Source organism: Canis lupus, chromosome 8 (genome assembly GCF_048164855.1).
Source record: "Canis lupus baileyi chromosome 8, mCanLup2.hap1, whole genome shotgun sequence".
Lineage (NCBI taxonomy): Eukaryota > Metazoa > Chordata > Mammalia > Carnivora > Canidae > Canis > Canis lupus.
The window spans coordinates 61,156,340-61,173,292 of NC_132845.1; the positions used below are offsets into that span (position 1 = coordinate 61,156,340).

At 57.3% G+C, this 16,953-nt stretch overlaps 1 protein-coding gene across 1 annotated transcript in view; it reads left to right on the top strand.

The window, feature by feature from the left end:
- The first annotated feature begins 1,192 nt into the window (after positions 1-1,192).
- FAM20C (FAM20C golgi associated secretory pathway kinase) overlaps positions 1,193-16,953 on the top strand; it is a 49,412-nt gene continuing 33,651 nt past the window's right edge. Inside the window, exons 1-3 of the mRNA XM_072836619.1 lie at positions 1,193-1,942; positions 3,803-3,981; positions 13,599-13,677. Of these exons, the coding sequence (XP_072692720.1) occupies positions 1,344-1,942; positions 3,803-3,981; positions 13,599-13,677 (857 nt within the window). The 5' untranslated portion in view covers positions 1,193-1,343. The remainder of the gene's footprint in view (positions 1,943-3,802; positions 3,982-13,598; positions 13,678-16,953) is intronic.

Sequence of the window (16,953 nt, forward strand, 5' to 3'; positions counted from 1 at the left end):
CTTGGGGTGGGGTGAGGCCCGGCCGGGCGCAGGGGCAGCTCCGGCATCCCCTCCGGATTTGCTATTGGGCCGAATACCGAGCTCCTCGCGTTTCTTTCGCGGCGGCGCCGGGGCTCCCCCTCCTCCCCGGCCGGCAGCGGGGCGCGCGGGGGCCTCCCGGGGCGGGGGCGGGGGGCACCAGGTCGCCGCCCGGCGGGGAGCTCATCCGGCGGCGCAGACGCCCCGCGGCTCCGGGGAGGGACTTGGCCTGGGCTCTGGCCCTCGGCTCATCTGGGGAGGAGCCGCGCGGCTGCAGCTGGCGGCCGCCGGCCCGGGCAGGCGAGGTCCCGCGAGCGGCGGCCCGGCCCGGGGGCACCCCCGCCCCCCGCCCCCCAGCGCCCGCGCCCGCTCCCCTCCCGCAGGAGCCGGCCCGCTGCGCCCGCGCCCCCCGGCCTTCGTCTCTCGGGTCTCTCCGTCTTCGCTCGGCAGCCGCGGGAAGGAGGCGCCCTCTCCTTCGCGGGCCCGGAGCTGCAGAGGCGGCGCGGGGCGCGGCCGAGGGGAGGAGAAAGAGGGAGCGGAGTCGGCTCGGGTCTGGCCGTGACTCGCGGGGCGGCGTCTCCGCCAATCTGCGGGCGCTGACGCGGGGGGCGGCTCCGCGGCTCTCGGATATCTGCCGGCCCGGGCGCGGGGCGCCGAGAGGCTCCGCCGGGCGGGCGCTGCGCTCGGGGGACGGCCGCTGCACCTGCCTGGGGACTCCCCGGCCGCCCCGCGCGCCCCCCGCCCTGTGCCCGCCCCCGCCCGGTCCCCGCCGTCCTGCGCCCGGCTCCCCCTCCAGGTCCCCGCCTCCGGGCCGCCGCGGGAGGGAGACCAGCCCTGCCCGGAGGAGCCGCCCCCTCTCGGCCGGGCCGGCCCACGGAGCGGCGGAGGGGACTGCGCGGAGCCATCTCACCGCCACCCCCAGGCCGCCGCGCCCTGGCCTAGATGGGCCGCAGCGTCGGGCCCCCGCGCGCCGGATGAGCGCAGAGACCCCAAGCCGGCCGCTGCGTGCGTGCGGCCTCGCCGGGCTGCGCACCCAGCTCCGCGGACGAGGGCCGCTGGGCCCGGCCGCCGAGGGCGCGGCCGCTCCGGGGAGGCGAGGGGGAACGGCCCCCGAGATGGCCCGGCGAGCGGGCTCTTCGGCGGTGGGCGCCCCACACGTGGTGCGCGCCGGGGGACAGCCCTGGAGCTGGTAGCCGGCCGCCGCCAGATGGACCTTGACCTGTGCCTCGGCAGTGCGTTCGTGCCAAGCCAAGACTAGCCGGGGCCGGGCGGAGCGCGCCCCGGGAGGGCTCCCGGAGTCCCAGGCGGCGCTCGCCCGCGCGGCCATGAAGATGATCCTGGTGCGCAGGTTCCGCGTGCTCATCCTGATGGTGTTCCTGGTGGCCTGCGCGCTGCACATCGTGCTGGACTTGCTGCCCAAGCTGGAGCGGCGCGCCGTGCGGCCCTCGGGGGAGCCCGGGTGCTCGTGCGCGCAGCCCGCGGTGGAGGCGGCTGCGCCGGGCTGGGCCAAGGCGCGGGGACGCCCGGGGGAGCCCGCTTCCGCGGCGGGCGACGGGGGCTGGCCCAACAAACACACGCTGCGTATCCTGCAGGACTTTAGCTCCGACCCTTCCTCCAACCTCACGTCCCACTCGCTGGAGAAACTGCCGGCCGCGGCCGACCCGGCCGAAGGCGCCTTGCAGGGGCAGGATCCCGGCCGGCCCCGGCCCCGCGATCCCGCGCACCGGCCACTGCTCCGAGACCCCGGGCCGCGCCGGTCGGTGCCGCCCCCTGGCCCGAGCGGGGACAGCTCTCTCCTGGCGAAGCTGTTCGAACACCCGCTCTACCAGGTGTCCGTTCCACCGCTCACCGAGGACGACGTCCTCTTCAATGTGAACAGTGACATCAGGTTCAACCCCAAGGCGGCCGCTGAGAATCCTGACTGGTGAGTGAGGCCGGAGGCCGCTCAGGGTGGGTGCCTGCAGGCCCCGAACCCTCAAGCAGCCATCAGCCTGTGCTCCCCTTTCCCGCAGATGCCCTTGCACATCCAGGCATTGTTTAAAGAGGCGTAGGGGCTCAGGAACCCCCAGGGGGCATGGACCCCTGTGGCAGAGTCCCCACCCTGGCAAGGAGAGCTCTGTGGGGCGGGGCAGCATGGTGCCTCCTACTCAGGGCAGTGCCTTTGTCTCTGGAGTGACTGCCTCCTTGAGAAGGGCCTCTGGGTGGTTTGGGAGCTGCTCCCTGTGGAGTCAAGGGAGGGTCAGTGCTGACTCTATAGCAGAGCAGTTGCTGGCCTGCAAAGTCCTGGTCACTGGCTCTAGAAACTAAGTCAGGCAATGCATGCCCAAGCTGGCAAGGAAGCGAATGAGAGACAGAGACTGCCCCTTACCTTTCCCTGGGGAGCTGCTGGCTGCTAAGATTTTAGATTCTCGGCGACATTTCTCTAGTGGACACGTCAGGAAAGTCTGCAAAAGCCTAATGAGCCTTGTAAGCCAGCCGCTGAGAACAAAATTAGCAGAGGGGCGTGCTGGCCCCAATGAGGCATAACAAAAGGGCTCTCCCAGCCGGGGTGCAGACAGCAGCTGCCCTTGGAACGGTGCCAGCTGCGTTGGGTGACAGCTTCATAAAAGGTGAGAAGCATCCTCAGGAGCATCGCTTTAAACTGTCCTGGTTTAAACAGGATCCCCCACCCCCACCCCACGCCCTCCTCGGCCACACAGATCAGAATAAACGGATGCTACAGCCCAGAGTAGTGAAATATTAACTAGCAGCAAGGCCAGAATAAATACCTACCTGCAAAAGGTTACCCAAGGAACTCAGGGGGAAGGCCAGCTTTCCAAAACATCTTATAAAAATCCTTTCTACCCTGAAATTTGACCAGGCCCAGGCTTTTCTGTCTAAATACACCAAGGTGCTTGGTGGCCTCTGAGCTTTGTCTGCTGGCCAGGTTCAAGGAAATGCTTAGAAACTTGAGAATCAGAGCAGTGACCTAGGCCTGGGGCTCTTCCCAGGAGAGACAGCCCAGGGCTGGGGGTCAGTGATGTGGCCTCTGGAGGACAGGACCCGGGGCCAGAAGGGCCTCATCCGTAGGTGAATTAGAGTTAAGACAGGTTCCACTTTCCCTCCAGCCCAGCCGCAAATAGGCTCTGTCCTCCCCCAGACTGGCCCCTCAACTCCAGAGATGTGAGGAGGGGCCACGTGGGCGGCAGGTCCTCACTTAGGGCCTCAGCTGGAGTGAGTGCCTGACTCTTTCCTCTCTCCCCACCCAAGACTGCTCTCGTTAAAATCAAATTTAGCTTCTTGCATCATTTCTACGCTTGGTTGTTGGAACCAAAACAGAGCGTCCAGGGAAGGTTTCTGACAGGCGGGGCGTGTCTGTGATGTGCACACAGCTCGTGGTCAAAGATGGCTTGCTTGTCTGCCCCCAGGAAGAAGTGACAGCCTCCCCTACCCCAAGCTGACATAACACTTGTTGGGCTGTTTTCGTGACCCCAGGACAGACGCGGTAGGGCCTGGCACTGATGTTCTGGGCTCAGTCTTGATTTAGTTATAGCTGTCTGGGCGTCTCCCGAGGGTAAGTAAGAATTACAGTTTAGATATGTTATTAGTTAGTAGAACAACAGCCGCGGAAAAAGTACAGGGTGTCCGCAGGGTCCTGTCTGAGCAGAGGCATCTTTGAATAAATCTGCATTTGTTTAGATCCAAAGTTAAAACCTTGGCATTGGCACCAACTCCCTCTTATTCATCCAGATTTTACCACCCTGTTCTTTCCCTGCTGATTCCGGGTCACCTTCATTTTCTGTAGGCCACGTGAAGGCACTGAAAATGAAGAATTCTTGCCCACGGGGGAGGCGGCAGTGGACTCCTACCCCAACTGGCTTAAGTTCCACATCGGCATTAACCGGTACGAGCTCTACTCCAGACACAACCCTGCGATCGAAGCCCTGCTGCGCGACCTGAGTGCTCAGAAGATAACCAGTGTCGGTAGGTGCCCTCACTGTGCTTCTCAATGGGGTAGGGTCTGCTGGGTGGGGGCTGGCTTTCCTGTGGAGGAGAACTGGGAAACCATGGCTCCTTGCTGGAACATTACCTCCTGGAGTGATTTATGAGGGCAGCCTTCTAGAGGGACAAGCTTGCGAGGCCTGTAAAGGAGGGGAGGGATACCTCTGAGCAAGGCCAGTGAGGGAGGCAGAGGTGCTGTCGCGTTCTGCAGGGGCGAGGAAGGAGCAGGCACCCCTGCTGACTGGGGCGCCTCCCTCGGCACAGCAGGAAGACAGCGGGCAGAGCTCAGAGACCCGCTCTGCCCTGCTCCTGCCCCTGCCGTTTCCATGCACAGGGAGTGACCAGGGCTCAGCTCTGCTAGGGTGGAGGCCCATGCGCTTAGTAATTCAGAGGCAATATCACCGAGTACTTTGGGATCTGCTGAATTGGACAAAAAAAGGCATCCAATTACTGATTTCAGGGAAATGTGTCAGCAGCAGTTTCTGAGCACGGAGGTTTGGGGCCATTGTTCTCAGGCCTGTAGGCGATCATTTGTGAAGATCCTCATTAGTCACCGTGGCTTCCAAGAGGCAGTGAGGGATGGGCTGAGGCCCTGGGGTGGAGGGAACAGTCTGGGGGGCTTTGCAGGAAGCTGGGCTGAGTTCACACCGCGGGAAGGGGTGGAGGGAGGCCAGTCGGGGTTAAGGCGAGTGTAGGCCCCCACCCTGTGCTGTGGAGCAGACAGTCCGAGACACTGTCTTCTTGGCATTCCCCTAAGCAACGCTGATGCCCTGGGGCTCGGTCCAGCTGCTGACACAGGGGAGTGCAGCTGACAAGTGGGTTTTCCAGAGCTCTTTAAGGACTGTGTTTGGCTCGCTCTGCCCAGTACTGAGGTGTCTGCTGGGCATCTACTTGCTGTGTAGCCTCTCTCTAGCCTGTGATTGCTCACCCTTGGGAAGGGGAGCGAACAGGAAGAAGCTGGTGTTTCCTCTCTTAACTGGCTGCACCTCCCAGACCCCCATCCTGCCTCGGCCTTCCCCGTGAGAAGCTCAGCCTCCCTCCTGCCATGCGTACAACACAGACCATCCCGTGGACAGCCACGGCCAGGGTGCCCCTTTCACTCCTGATAATAGACGAGGCCAGTATCCAGGGCGTTGACTCACTGGTTCATCCACTCAGAAGATTTTCTTGACCATCTCCTGGATGTCAGGCCACTTTCTGGGTAGCAGGTTGAGGATGAACGAACCTCAGCAGGATTGATGCTGCTGACCCAAGACGTCCGGGGGCAAGCAGGACATGAACACACAATGAGGAGGCATGAATGCTTTGAGCACCATTCACATAAAATCTAGGTGACCTCCATCTAGAAGGAGGGCATGGAGCATGTTCCATAAGAAAAGATGTCTGACCCAGGGCTTAAATGAAGTACAGGCACTTGTCATAGACAGGGATCTGGAGGGCTGGGGCTTCTGGGAAAATGAGAACATATTAAAATTAGAAATGTTTTTAGGGAAGTACAATGTTAAAGGAACCTGCGCTGCTGCTGTCTGTGGCACCTCTCTTTGCCTCAGTCTCCCCATCTGTCAAATGGGCTTGTGGCTACTCAGGTACATTGCATTTGTTCTAATAAGATGATGCATATGACCAAGCTTGTAAATATGAACTAGTTTTTTTTTTTTTTTTTTTGCACTGCGTGCTTGGAGGGTCACCACTCTCAAGTGCAGGGTCTGGGGTGGAGGAAGGCTTTTGGGATTCAAGGGCTGGCCAAGCTCGCCATATCCCTCAGGGAACAAACAGCCTGCAGCTCTCCCTGGACACCCACTGTGCAGAGGACAGGGCCCAGCAGCTCAGGGAGCAGCTAGAGTGAGAAGACAGACCTCTGGGGCTCACAGGCATGTTGCCCACCCTCAGTGTCCTCCTCTCTCTGTCTCCCCAGGGGCCTGTCTTTGAGGCGCCCCCTACCCACAGTAGTCTGACTGCCCTGGGCAGTGGTGCCTAGGCTGCCTGACCACAGTGGACTGAGCCTGTGCCTGGGGATCCCATCCTGGCGGGATGCTTGGTGGTGTGACTGGGAATGTGTCCTTGCCCATTGTCTCTGGTGGGCTGTCTGTGTTTCTGCCACTCACGCCTGGACTGCCCTGGCCAAGCTGGTCCTGCCCAGTCACCATGTAGGACCTAATTGGTACTGGAAGGTTGACTGATTCATCTGTGTGTGGTGTGAGTCTGGGCAAGTGGATTAACCTCTATGCTCTGGGTTCTCACATGGAACATAAAGATGGTGTAACCTAGTACCTATCATCTCTGGCTTGCAAATCTGAAATCCAAACATAACTTGTTCAGCAAAATCTGACTCAACCTGAACTTATATGGGAGCAAAACCTAAATTGACAAAGCTATTTATAAATCCTTATTTTTCTCACTTGGAGCGAATATTCACATGTTCCTCTGAGGAAATAGGAGTGTGTTTAATTACGGAGTTCTGCCCAGACCCATTTGGGCCGTTACATAATATGTGGGATGTACACATTACCTGCGCCTTTTGTCATCTGAAATTTTTGAAATCTTTGAAATCTATGAGTACTTCTGTCCTCAGAGATTTTGATGACGGGCGTGGACCCGTGAAACCTGTATCATGGGGTTGTTGAGAGACCTCAGCGAGTGAATAAGAGAAAGAGGTCAAAACAGAGCCTAAGCTGTGTCCCTGCCAGTAGGTGTATGTGTGGCACGAGGGTTTCGGGGGCAGGCCAGAGCCTCCTTGACCAGAGCAACCTGTGCCGGACAAGCCAATGGGAGGCCTCAGCCAACACTGGGCCCCACTGTCCCTGCTGGTCTGGTGTCATTGGTCAGAGGCGGACCCTTTGGAAACTGCCTTCCCAGAGAGGTCACAGTGGGTGGCTGCAGTGGGTCCCAGGTGAGTTCATGCTTGTGAAAAAGCCCTGGTCTACAGGGAGCAGCAGGAGAGGGGCTGGCCCTGGGCCAGGCTGCAGGCATCCCTTGGAGATGCACACTCTCTGGGCAGAGTCTGCCCTACATCCAGTTGGATATTTTGACCAAGAACCCAACCTTCTGCTTGAGATAGCAGCCCCTGGCTGGGCCCTTGGCTTAGCAGAGCCAGCTGGGCAGGTTTGGAAATGGAGGCCCTAGCTAGGAGCTATCTGCATGGCTGTGACCCAGAGCAGGATGCAGCCTTTGAAGGCCTGGTGGTGGGGAGCCCAGGGCTGCCTCAGGGTCAGGGTTCAGCAACGCCACCCTCCTGAGCGTGAAATGGGAGAGAGACATTGAAGCCACACTGAGCCACAATGGTGGTGTAGAGAAGAGCCTAAGTTTAAAGAACTGGAGATCCAACCCACTTCTAACACCCCTTCTGCAAGCAGAGAAACAGGCCCTGGGTTGGGGGTGGCTTGCGAATCTCCGCTCCCAGCTCAGAGCTCTGTCCCCTAGCCATCCAGCCATAGTAGTCCCTTTAACCTCCAAGGTGTGCATCCCGCTGTTAGGCGTGAGCCCAGAAACGTTGTTGGAAGGGGGAAAAGTTGCCGCAAGGTTCCCAGAGCTTCCTGTCGGAAGGGTTCCATTAACTCTCCCCGTTCAGAACCACTTGATCCACTTCATGAAGCACGTGTGGCCTTCGGTACAGCTGCTGTGGCCGACAGAGATTTATTTATAGCCGGGCTCCTGGCTGCTTGGTAACGGCCATTCACTGCCTTTAAAGAGGCTCGGGACGTTATCTACCTCTATTCAGCTTGAAATCAGGCATGCGGCGCCTTCAGCTCGGGCCGCCGATAATTAAATTGCTATCGTGCACAATTATGGATGCAAAGAATAAATGACACAATTAACTGCTCTGTACTTGGAATCGCTTAAAAAGGAAAAGAAGTCACATAACACGGAGAGGATCCAGGCAGCCTCTGGCTGAAAGACACCCCCGTAGCTCCATCCAGGTTGGACACAGCTGTGGTCGGTGCGTGAACAAAGGAGAACCGCTCCACAGGACCAAAGTCCCGGGCACTCAATGATCTAGCTAGGATCCAGGACTAATTGGCCGGCTAGCTTCCAGGAATAAAGACTGTCATTGGGGTAGCCCAGGGTGGGCAGCTGCCTGAGGGCCCCCCCGGGGGGGCACCCTGTGTAATTGGTCAGAGGCAGACTCCTTGGGAAGGCAGTTCCAGACCCAGAGACGGCACAGTGGGTGGCTGCAGTGGGTCCCTGTCTCCAGGTGCTGGCTCTCCAATAACCAAAAATGCTCAAGTCACTGGAGGCATTTAGGGTCATCCGGGAGGAAGGACGTAGCCCACCCCAGACCATCCGGAAGGACAATCTGGTGCCAGCAGTGCACCAGAGAAGGTGGCAAATAGCTGAGCCCTTCCTCAGCTCTCCTTCCCACTGTCTAGTCCAAGATCAAGAACAAAAATCCACACGAGTGCCTGGGCACCTGCTTTTTCATCTTGAGCAGGCCACTGGGGGTTCCAGAATCCAACAGGCATGTATTCCGATTGCGTTCCTTCTCATTCCAGAGAAGGTGCTGGTCTCCAGCTAGGGCAGCGCTCTACTTTCGAAGTAAATTTAATTATCATAACACAAGTGAGCTGTCTTAAAGAGCTTGGCTACACCGCTGTCTAAGCTGGGGGTGGTGACAGCTCAAACACCCTAGGGGTGCCTGTGAGGGACTAAAGTTTAGTAGAGGTCTGCTAAGCAAGTAGGCAGGAGAACCCCGGCCTCAGAGCCTCTTCCGGTCCCTCACTTGGAGCAGCCCCCTCAGTGCCAGCCCTGGGTGTCCACCAATGACGGACAAGTGAACACACACCACGCTGCTCTCTGAGGGCCCTCATCCTGGATACCCGCAGGCAGGATAAGGGGCTCTGTGTGGCAAGGGATCTAGAGCACTGGTTAGATCCCTGTCCCACCAAGGGTGAGGCATGTGGGATGGGTGGAGAAGAACAGGTGACCTCAGTGCTCCTGGCATCACAGTCCTCAAATCTGAGCCATCCTTGGCCAGGAGCTTCTTTCCTCTCACACTTAAAAATAAGGCAGTGGTTGTGAAAATATTTGGAGTGCTTGCCTGACCATGATCCCTGAAGACAAACATTGATCCCACTTCCAAGACGAGGTGACAGAGGCCAAGGATAGTGACGTCAGAGGGCCCCACTGGTGGCTTGGCAGCGCCTTACCCGTGGGCGTGTTTGTGTGGCCCACGAGTGTCTTAAGAATAGAATTCATTATTTAAAAATCAGGAGGTGGCTAATGAAAATATGACTTGGGGGTTCTTGTTAGAAATAGGGAGCCTGGCAGCATTGACCCTGGTTTCCATGGGGAAACAAATTGATGAGTGGGGGCTGCAGCCAGTGAGTCAGGACCCAGGTCACTTGTCCCTGCAATCACCAAGGTGTGTGACGCAGGAATAGCTGACAGCAGAGCCCAGAGCCCTGCGTCTCCCACTACTCACACCTCCTTGGTGTGGCAGTGTTTGGGTTCCCGGCCAGGATGGCACCCCCTTTCCCTTCCCTGCTCTCTCCTCCTCAGGCTGCTCTTCTTGCTTGGTTTACTTGATGCTTCCTTGGAGGATCCTAAGAAATGCAGTTCCCGTTCTAGTTCTTCAGAGGGGAGCTGTGTCTTGGGGAAAGACAGCAAAACCACACAGTGTCCGAGTGTCTTAGTGGTCATGAGATTTATAGCATCCATGAACATTAGAACAAAGTATAGTGTGTCCTGTTAGTTTATATGAATATGTATAATTACTGCGTGTCATTAATCATCACTAATCAGTGCTAATTAATGTATGTTAATGCATAGCTGGGGCATATGGCTCTCGAGGGTTAGCAGGAAGGACAGAGCTGACATCCATGGTCTGAATGGTGGGACGTGCCTGTAGGAGCCGGCTGAGGAGGTGAGAGCCTATATAAGAGGCTCAAAGGAGCCAGGCAACTAGGTAGGTGGCCCCCGTGTATTAGTGATTTGGTGACAGTGAGGCCTAGATTTGGGTGGGACCATGGAGATGGAGAGAAGGTGACAAATGGGGCTTCTTTGGGGTGAGTGTCTTCTGGGGACATGGCCACTGGGTGTGTGCCAGTACAGCCCCAGTCTTAACCTGGCCCCGAGTCCATGGTGGGCTCACTGCACCCAGGTGTCCTCAGGGCTGAGGTTGGCCAGGTGTTGACAGGCGTCTGTCCCCCGAGAAACCCGGAAACCTGACCAGGTGAGGGCATGTCCACCACCTCTCACGTGGGGTCCTTGCTGCCCACATGGGCTCCTCTCTGAAGTTTGCCTCTGCTCCACAGCGCCTCCCTACCCTGCACGGCGGACAAGATTCCTCAAGCCTGTGTTCAGGAAGAAACCCCAAACTCACAGCCTCCTTCTGGAGGCCTAGTTAGTGTCCTGGCTTTGCCACCTGGGCCCTCAGATTGGGCTCATTCAGTAGCAGCAGAGCAAAGCCACTCGCTCCATCTGCCTGTCACCCACCCCAGATGAACACTTGGCCTTTGCCGTGACTCGAGGAGTTGGAGTTTGCATGTGGGTTTTTGCAGGGAGACCATCCCCCATTTCCAAGCAGAATTCCAAGTGTCTTCTAGTTTTGGACTCCAGCTTGGCAGAGTGAACGGCGGACCCAGGTGGGAAGGCACACGTCCTTAGACAAGAGGAAGGCAGTGTCCAGGGCAGTTAGCAAAATCCTGGCCTTTCCAGAGTCCTTAGTCACCCGGAGCCTCTAAGGCCCATTAATCTCTAGTTCCGTGCTTGCTCCGCGGAGAGGAGCTGGCAGTGCAGTGGAAAACACGGGGCAACAGTGCATTGAGATTCGCTTCCAGAACAAGAATGACTAAACCGACCAGATTTGCATAATAATTTATTATTCAAGAAAACCAGGATTACAGGCCCTGGAACGAGCTGATGTGCTGTCCCCGATTGGCCCGGGAAGGAATAATTAAATCCGGTGACCCCAGTTATTACATGGAAATGGGGACATCGAATGGGGCTTAATCGGGCCACTAATTTTCTTAATGATCACTTCTGTTTTCATCTTATTAAAAATGTAATAAATGTTCATTGTAGAAATTTAGAAAGCATAGATAAGGGAAAAAAGGAAATTAAAATCATCTGTGGTTCTACTCTTGGGGGTAACCACTGGGCTGTAGCTTCGTATCTGCATCCAGATTTTCCCACCCGCTTACGTACACACCTTCCAAAGAAGGCAGCTCACGGAGCGTAAATGCTTCATAAGCTGCTTTGCTGTGTCATTAGAAATTCTTTGGTACTGTTAAGAGGGCTACAGAGTATTCCCTCACATGAGATTACCCTGCATTGTACTTCTGCCCCCAGGGTTGGGCAGAAAAAGCCTAAAAAGGCTATTTCTAGTGTTTTGGAGTGAAGTGGAATTTATCGCTGGCTTTGTGTTCCTGAAGAGGGTACAGGCTGGAAGGGCATCACCGACAGACCTAAGTCTCACACTGGTTTGGGGGAGCTATGCCTTCAGCTCCACCTCCTGGACCCCAAGACAAGGGCGTGTCCGACTGCAGCCAGGCTGTCCCTGCCACAGCCACAGACTCTCCAGAGGAAGGAATGGCCAAGTGGCTGGGTTGGGTACCCAGGGAGTAGGTCAGAGGCCATGAGAGCCCTTCAAAACACTCAGGGAACTTAGACCTCCTGGTCATTCTTCGCACTCATGGGGCAGTTTGCCATCTTGAATGTGCCATGTGCCCTGTGCCATTCCGGATGCTTCACAAGCATTACCCACTTAATTATGACAGCAGTCTTGCGAGGTAGATGTGATTGTCATCCCCGTGCTGCATGTGGTCAACCTGAGGCATTGTCAGATCAAATAATACATTGCTCTCATTTGTCTTGACCTTCACCATAGCGCCATAAAGAAGGCTGGGCAGGCATCTGCTGAGCTCCATCCAATACAAGGGGGAAACCAAGATTAGGGAGAGTGAAGACTCCCTCTCAGGCGCCTGGACATAGGAAGCTGGGCAGAGACTCCAGCCTCAAGGCTCCTCCATACCAAAGCCCCCCATTATGGCACCCTCTGAGTATGGTGCCCCTCCAGTATGGTGCCTCTCCAGTATGGTGCTCCTCCAATACGGCACCCCTCCAATATGGTGCCCTATAGTATGGTGCTTCTCCAATGACATTCCTCCAATATGGTGCCCTCCAGTATGACACCCTCCAGTATGGTGCCCCTCCAATATGGCACCCCTCAGTCATCTCTACTCATCTGGCCTTGATCTTCACCTCCATGCACATTCCTCCCCATTCATCTACTGCTCCAACTGGAATCCAAGGGTTATCCTAGGTTCCTTTCTCCCCTCCACACCCCACACCTACTCCACTAAATGGTTCCTTGGAGCCTCAGATATTTCTTAAATTTTTCCATTATCCCCATCTCTGTCATCCAAACCACCATTGTCTGCTATGGCTGCCTTGGCCTCCTTCCCCTGGCTTCTACTTTACACCCTTGTAGCCAGCCCTCTACACTGTGGGGGACAGCATTTACCTGGTTCCTGGCTATTCTGCAGCCTAGCACCAACCACTCACCCCATGTTGGAAGGACCCCTCTGAGAGCTGCTGCATACCCAGGCCCCCAACCCACTTCCCTCCTACCCACTGGGATGGGGGGGGGCCCCACGCGCTTCCTCGAAGGCTATAAATGTGCCTAGTTCTCTCCTTCTTCAAGGCCTGTGCATTCCTTCTGCCTTCCGTAGTGTGTTCAGGCCAACCTCTACTCCTCCCTCAGAGCAGCTTAGGTGTCACCTCCTCAGAGAGGCCTTCCTAAGGGTTCCCCAGGGCCTTTTGTCCTCTTGTACCAAAGCCTGAAGTCATCTTGCTGTCATGCCATACCAGACACAGACTCTGGTGGGGATACTTTGCCTCTTCCTTGGTCATACCTGTGACAGTAGCACAGCTCGTGCCTGGTGTGGATGCAAGAGGCCCTCCGTGTGGCCTCTTTCACATGGTCTGGGGCTCTTGCCATGCAGAAGGTGGGGTGGGTAAGTGAGCTCAGCTTCTAAGGTGGCCAGAGACCAAACCCAGCCTCTCACCCCCACATCTTGTGGAAACCCCTGAATATTTTCCTTCCTTCAACTCCATCAGCATATAGGAGATCCAGAGTCTGGGGAAGAGCAGGTATTTTCAAAAAATCTTTAAGCTTCTGAGCTGGTGTGGCAGTTGGGAAGCCATAATGATGCTTTTGGAGACTTCTACCCCCATAGTGTCCATGTGGAGCCCCTGAAGCCCTCTGTGATGAGTCAGGTGCTTCTGGCCAAGGGGTCTCCAGGGTCTCCTCAGACTAACCCTGCTCAGACTTGCAATCGAACCCCAGAAACTTATACTGGGCAAGCAGTAATGTGGGGAGGGGTTGGGGGGGGGCGTATAAGTAGGTCATCCAGGTGTCTGGGGAGGGAGACATTGCTGGGATGTACATATACTTGGCCATCCTTTCTAGAAGCCAGTCCCTTTGTGTCTGGGTCAGACTGTCTGAGAGATCCTGCCTCCAGCACCAGCACCTAAATATCAGGTGGGAGTGTGTATCAGCATCAGTGGCCGTTGGAGCAGAGTGGGAGCTGGCCTCACTTGCCCATAGGAGGAGTCTTGGGTAGCAAGTGACTCCATATCTCTTTCCCTCTCCCTTGCAGCCATGAAGTCGGGGGGCACGCAGCTCAAGCTCATCATGACGTTCCAGAATTATGGGCAAGCGCTGTTCAAACCCATGAAGTAAGTGCTGGGGGCTGGTTGGGACTGGGATGCCAGGGGCAGAGACAGGTCTGTACCAGCATGTGCAGCACCAAGTTTCTGGTGGAAAATGCAGTGTTTCCTCCCAGAGGTGTTTTGAGGTGAACTTTGGGTGACTGCTCTGGGCTTTCTCTGCATCAAGGCAAGAAGTTAACGCAGGTGTCCTGCATCCTCACCTCCTCCTCTCCCAGGCCTCCCCAGTCCTCCCCATCCCCACCTTCACCCACTGGCAGATCATTCCTACCCCAGTGAGCATCATAAATGTTTTAAACAAGGAGCCTGAATATGGACACCAAAGAATGCTCCTAGAGGAGGCGGCTTTCGCCTCTCCTGCATGCCTCAGGGATCAGCAGACTGTTTTTCTATAAAGGGCCAGCTGATAGGTATTTTAAGTTTTGTAGGCTATATGGTCTGTGTCTCCATGCCTCAGCTCTGCTATCCTAGCCCAAAAGCAGCCAAATGATACATAAATGAACAGGCATAGCTGTCTGTCAGTAAAGCTTTATTTATAAAACTAGCGGTGGGCTGGATCGAAACCCCCCACCACTGTAGTTTCCTGTTCCATAAAATAGAAACCGTGCTACCAAAATAAATATTAAGGCACTTGTTGGCACATGAAAATTTATGGGAGTGGTAGAAAGGGGTATTTGAAAGCCAGGCCACCGCAAGAAAATTCATGAGGAGCATCCGTGTTTTTGGTGTCCGCTCCGAGGATGCTGGGGCATAGGTATCCCGTGTGGTCCAAGGTCGCTGTGCCATCTCCTGTTAGCCCCACCAAGGCCATTTGTGAACTGACAAGAGAGTTCGTTGCACTTAAAGTGTGGGTTGTACCTCCCAGTGCCCACGAGGACCATGCTGGTGGTGGGAGCTCATGGCAAGCTGCCGGGGCTGGGCTCCACCAGAAGGGGCAGTTGCCTGTGCTCGCCAGATCTTGGCCATCTGTCCCGATCTCCAGTTTTCAGGATAAGCTAGAAATACAGATATCTTTCTCTGCTAATTTTCAAATTTCAAAAAGGTTGGTAACTAATTAAGAAACATTCCAAATACCTTAGAGACCCAACAAAATACAGCTACTAGTTGGTAACTTGTTACCAAAGGGGTGATTTGGGGCTGCTGGGATAAGGTGCAAATGCCCCACACTAAGGCGTAGTGAAGCTACCCGTGATGCTGTCGGATCTGTGAGTACAGGCCCCTCCTTTCTGGGTCTGTGCAGAAAGGGAATTTTACAGAGCCTTCAGGAGAATCAGTATAGAAAAAGGAGCTGCAGTGGGCTTGGCTGTCTTGGGAAGGTGGCTGGATGCAGGAATGTGGACAATCAGCATGGCTCATATAGCCCCCCCCCCCCTCCAGAAGGATGACTGGGGCAGGGTCCACACAGCTGGAGGGTATGTAGCCTGGGCAGGGTGTGGGTTCCTCCTGGAACATTCTGGAAGGAATGAGGCCTGGGCAAGCCTGGGCTCCTTGTGGAACATTCTGGAAGGAATTGAGAACTAAGCAGGCATGGGCTCTTCATGGAACATTCTGGAAGGAATGAGGCCTGGGCAGGCCTGGGCTCCTTGTGGAACATTCTGGAAAGAATTGAGGACTAGGCAGGCATGGGCTCCTCATGGAACGTTCTGGAAGAAATGAGGCCTGGGCAGGCATGGGCTCCTCATGGAACATCCTAGGCTCCTTGGGCTTCTTCATGATTTCAGCCCCTCTGTTGAGGAAAATAGTTGAAAGGGTGTGGCCTCTCACAGGGGAGCTGAGGCAGAAGGACTACTTCCGGGTCCCTGATGCCACGAGGATGCTCTTCCCGCCCCTCTGTGGGATTACCTGTGTGAGCACCTGTGGTCGGGATGCCCAGTGTAGGCTCTAACAACAGCAGGAATGGTAACGTTGCCTGAGTGGCTGCCGTGTGCGTCCCTTGGGCCTGGCCCTGTGCCAAGGGTTGCAGGTCTGTTGTTCCGTCAGCACGCCTCTGGGAGTTATAGGAAGTATTATTACTCCTGCTGCTGTTCTGCCACATAAAGAGGAGGAAGCCGGAGCTTGGAGAAATGGCGTAGATTGCCCTAGGTGGAGCCCAAAGCCCAGGCTACCCAGCCTCCCCCTCTGCCCTCATCTCCCTGACCACCACCACTCCGGCCTCCCCCTCTGCCCAGCTCCCCCTTCCCCCACCGCCCCCTTTTCCCTGGTCTCCCTGACCCCCTCCCCCCTCCCCTCCACCTGCCTTCCCCCCACCACTGCCCCAGCCTCCCCTCCCCTCCCCCTCCTCCCATCTCCCTGACCTCCTCCCCCACCCTCCACCTGCCTCCCCCCCCTCACCTCCCCCTCCCCTTGGTCTCCCTGACTCCCCCCCTCACCTGCCTTCCCCACCCCACTGCCCCAGTCTCCCTTCCCCCTCCCCCTCCCCCTCCTCCCATCTCCCTGACTTCCTCCCCACCCTCCACCTGCCTCCCCCCTCCTCACCTCCCCCTCCCCTTGGTCTCCCTGACTCCCCCCCCTCCACCTGCCTTCCCCACCCCACTGCCCCAGCCTCCCCTCCCCTCCCCCTCCCCCTCCTCCCATCTCCCTGACCTCCTCCCCCACCCTCCACCTGCCTCCCCCCTTCCTCACCTCCCCCTCCCCTTGGTCTCCCTGACTCCCCCCCTCCACCTGCCTTCCCCCCACCACTGCCCCAGCCTCCCCTCCCCTCCCCTCCCCCTCCTCCCATCTCCCTGACCTCCTCCCCCACCCTCCACCTGCCTCCCCCCCTTCACCTCCCCCTCCCCTTGGTCTCCCTGACTCCCCCCCTCACCTGCCTTCCCCACCCCACTGCCCCAGTCTCCCTTCCCCCTCCCCCTCCCCCTCCTCCCATCTCCCTGACCTCCTCCCCCACCCTCCACCTGCCTCCCCCTTCCTCACCTCCCCCTCCCCTTGGTCTCCCTGACTCCCCCCCTCCACCTGCCTTCCCCCCACCACTGCCCCAGCCTCCCCTCCCCTCCCCTCCCCCTCCTCCCATCTCCCTGACTTCCTCCCCACCCTCCACCTGCCTCCCCCCTCCTCACCTCCCCCTCCCCTTGGTCTCCCTGACTCCCCCCCCTCCACCTGCCTTCCCCACCCCACTGCCCCAGCCTCCCCTCCCCTCCCCCTCCCCCTCCTCCCATCTCCCTGACCTCCTCCCCCACCCTCCACCTGCCTCCCCCTTCCTCACCTCCCCCTCCCCTTGGTCTCCCTGACTCCCCCCCTCCACCTGCCTTCCCCCCACCACTGCCCCAGCCTCCCCTCCCCTCCCCTCCC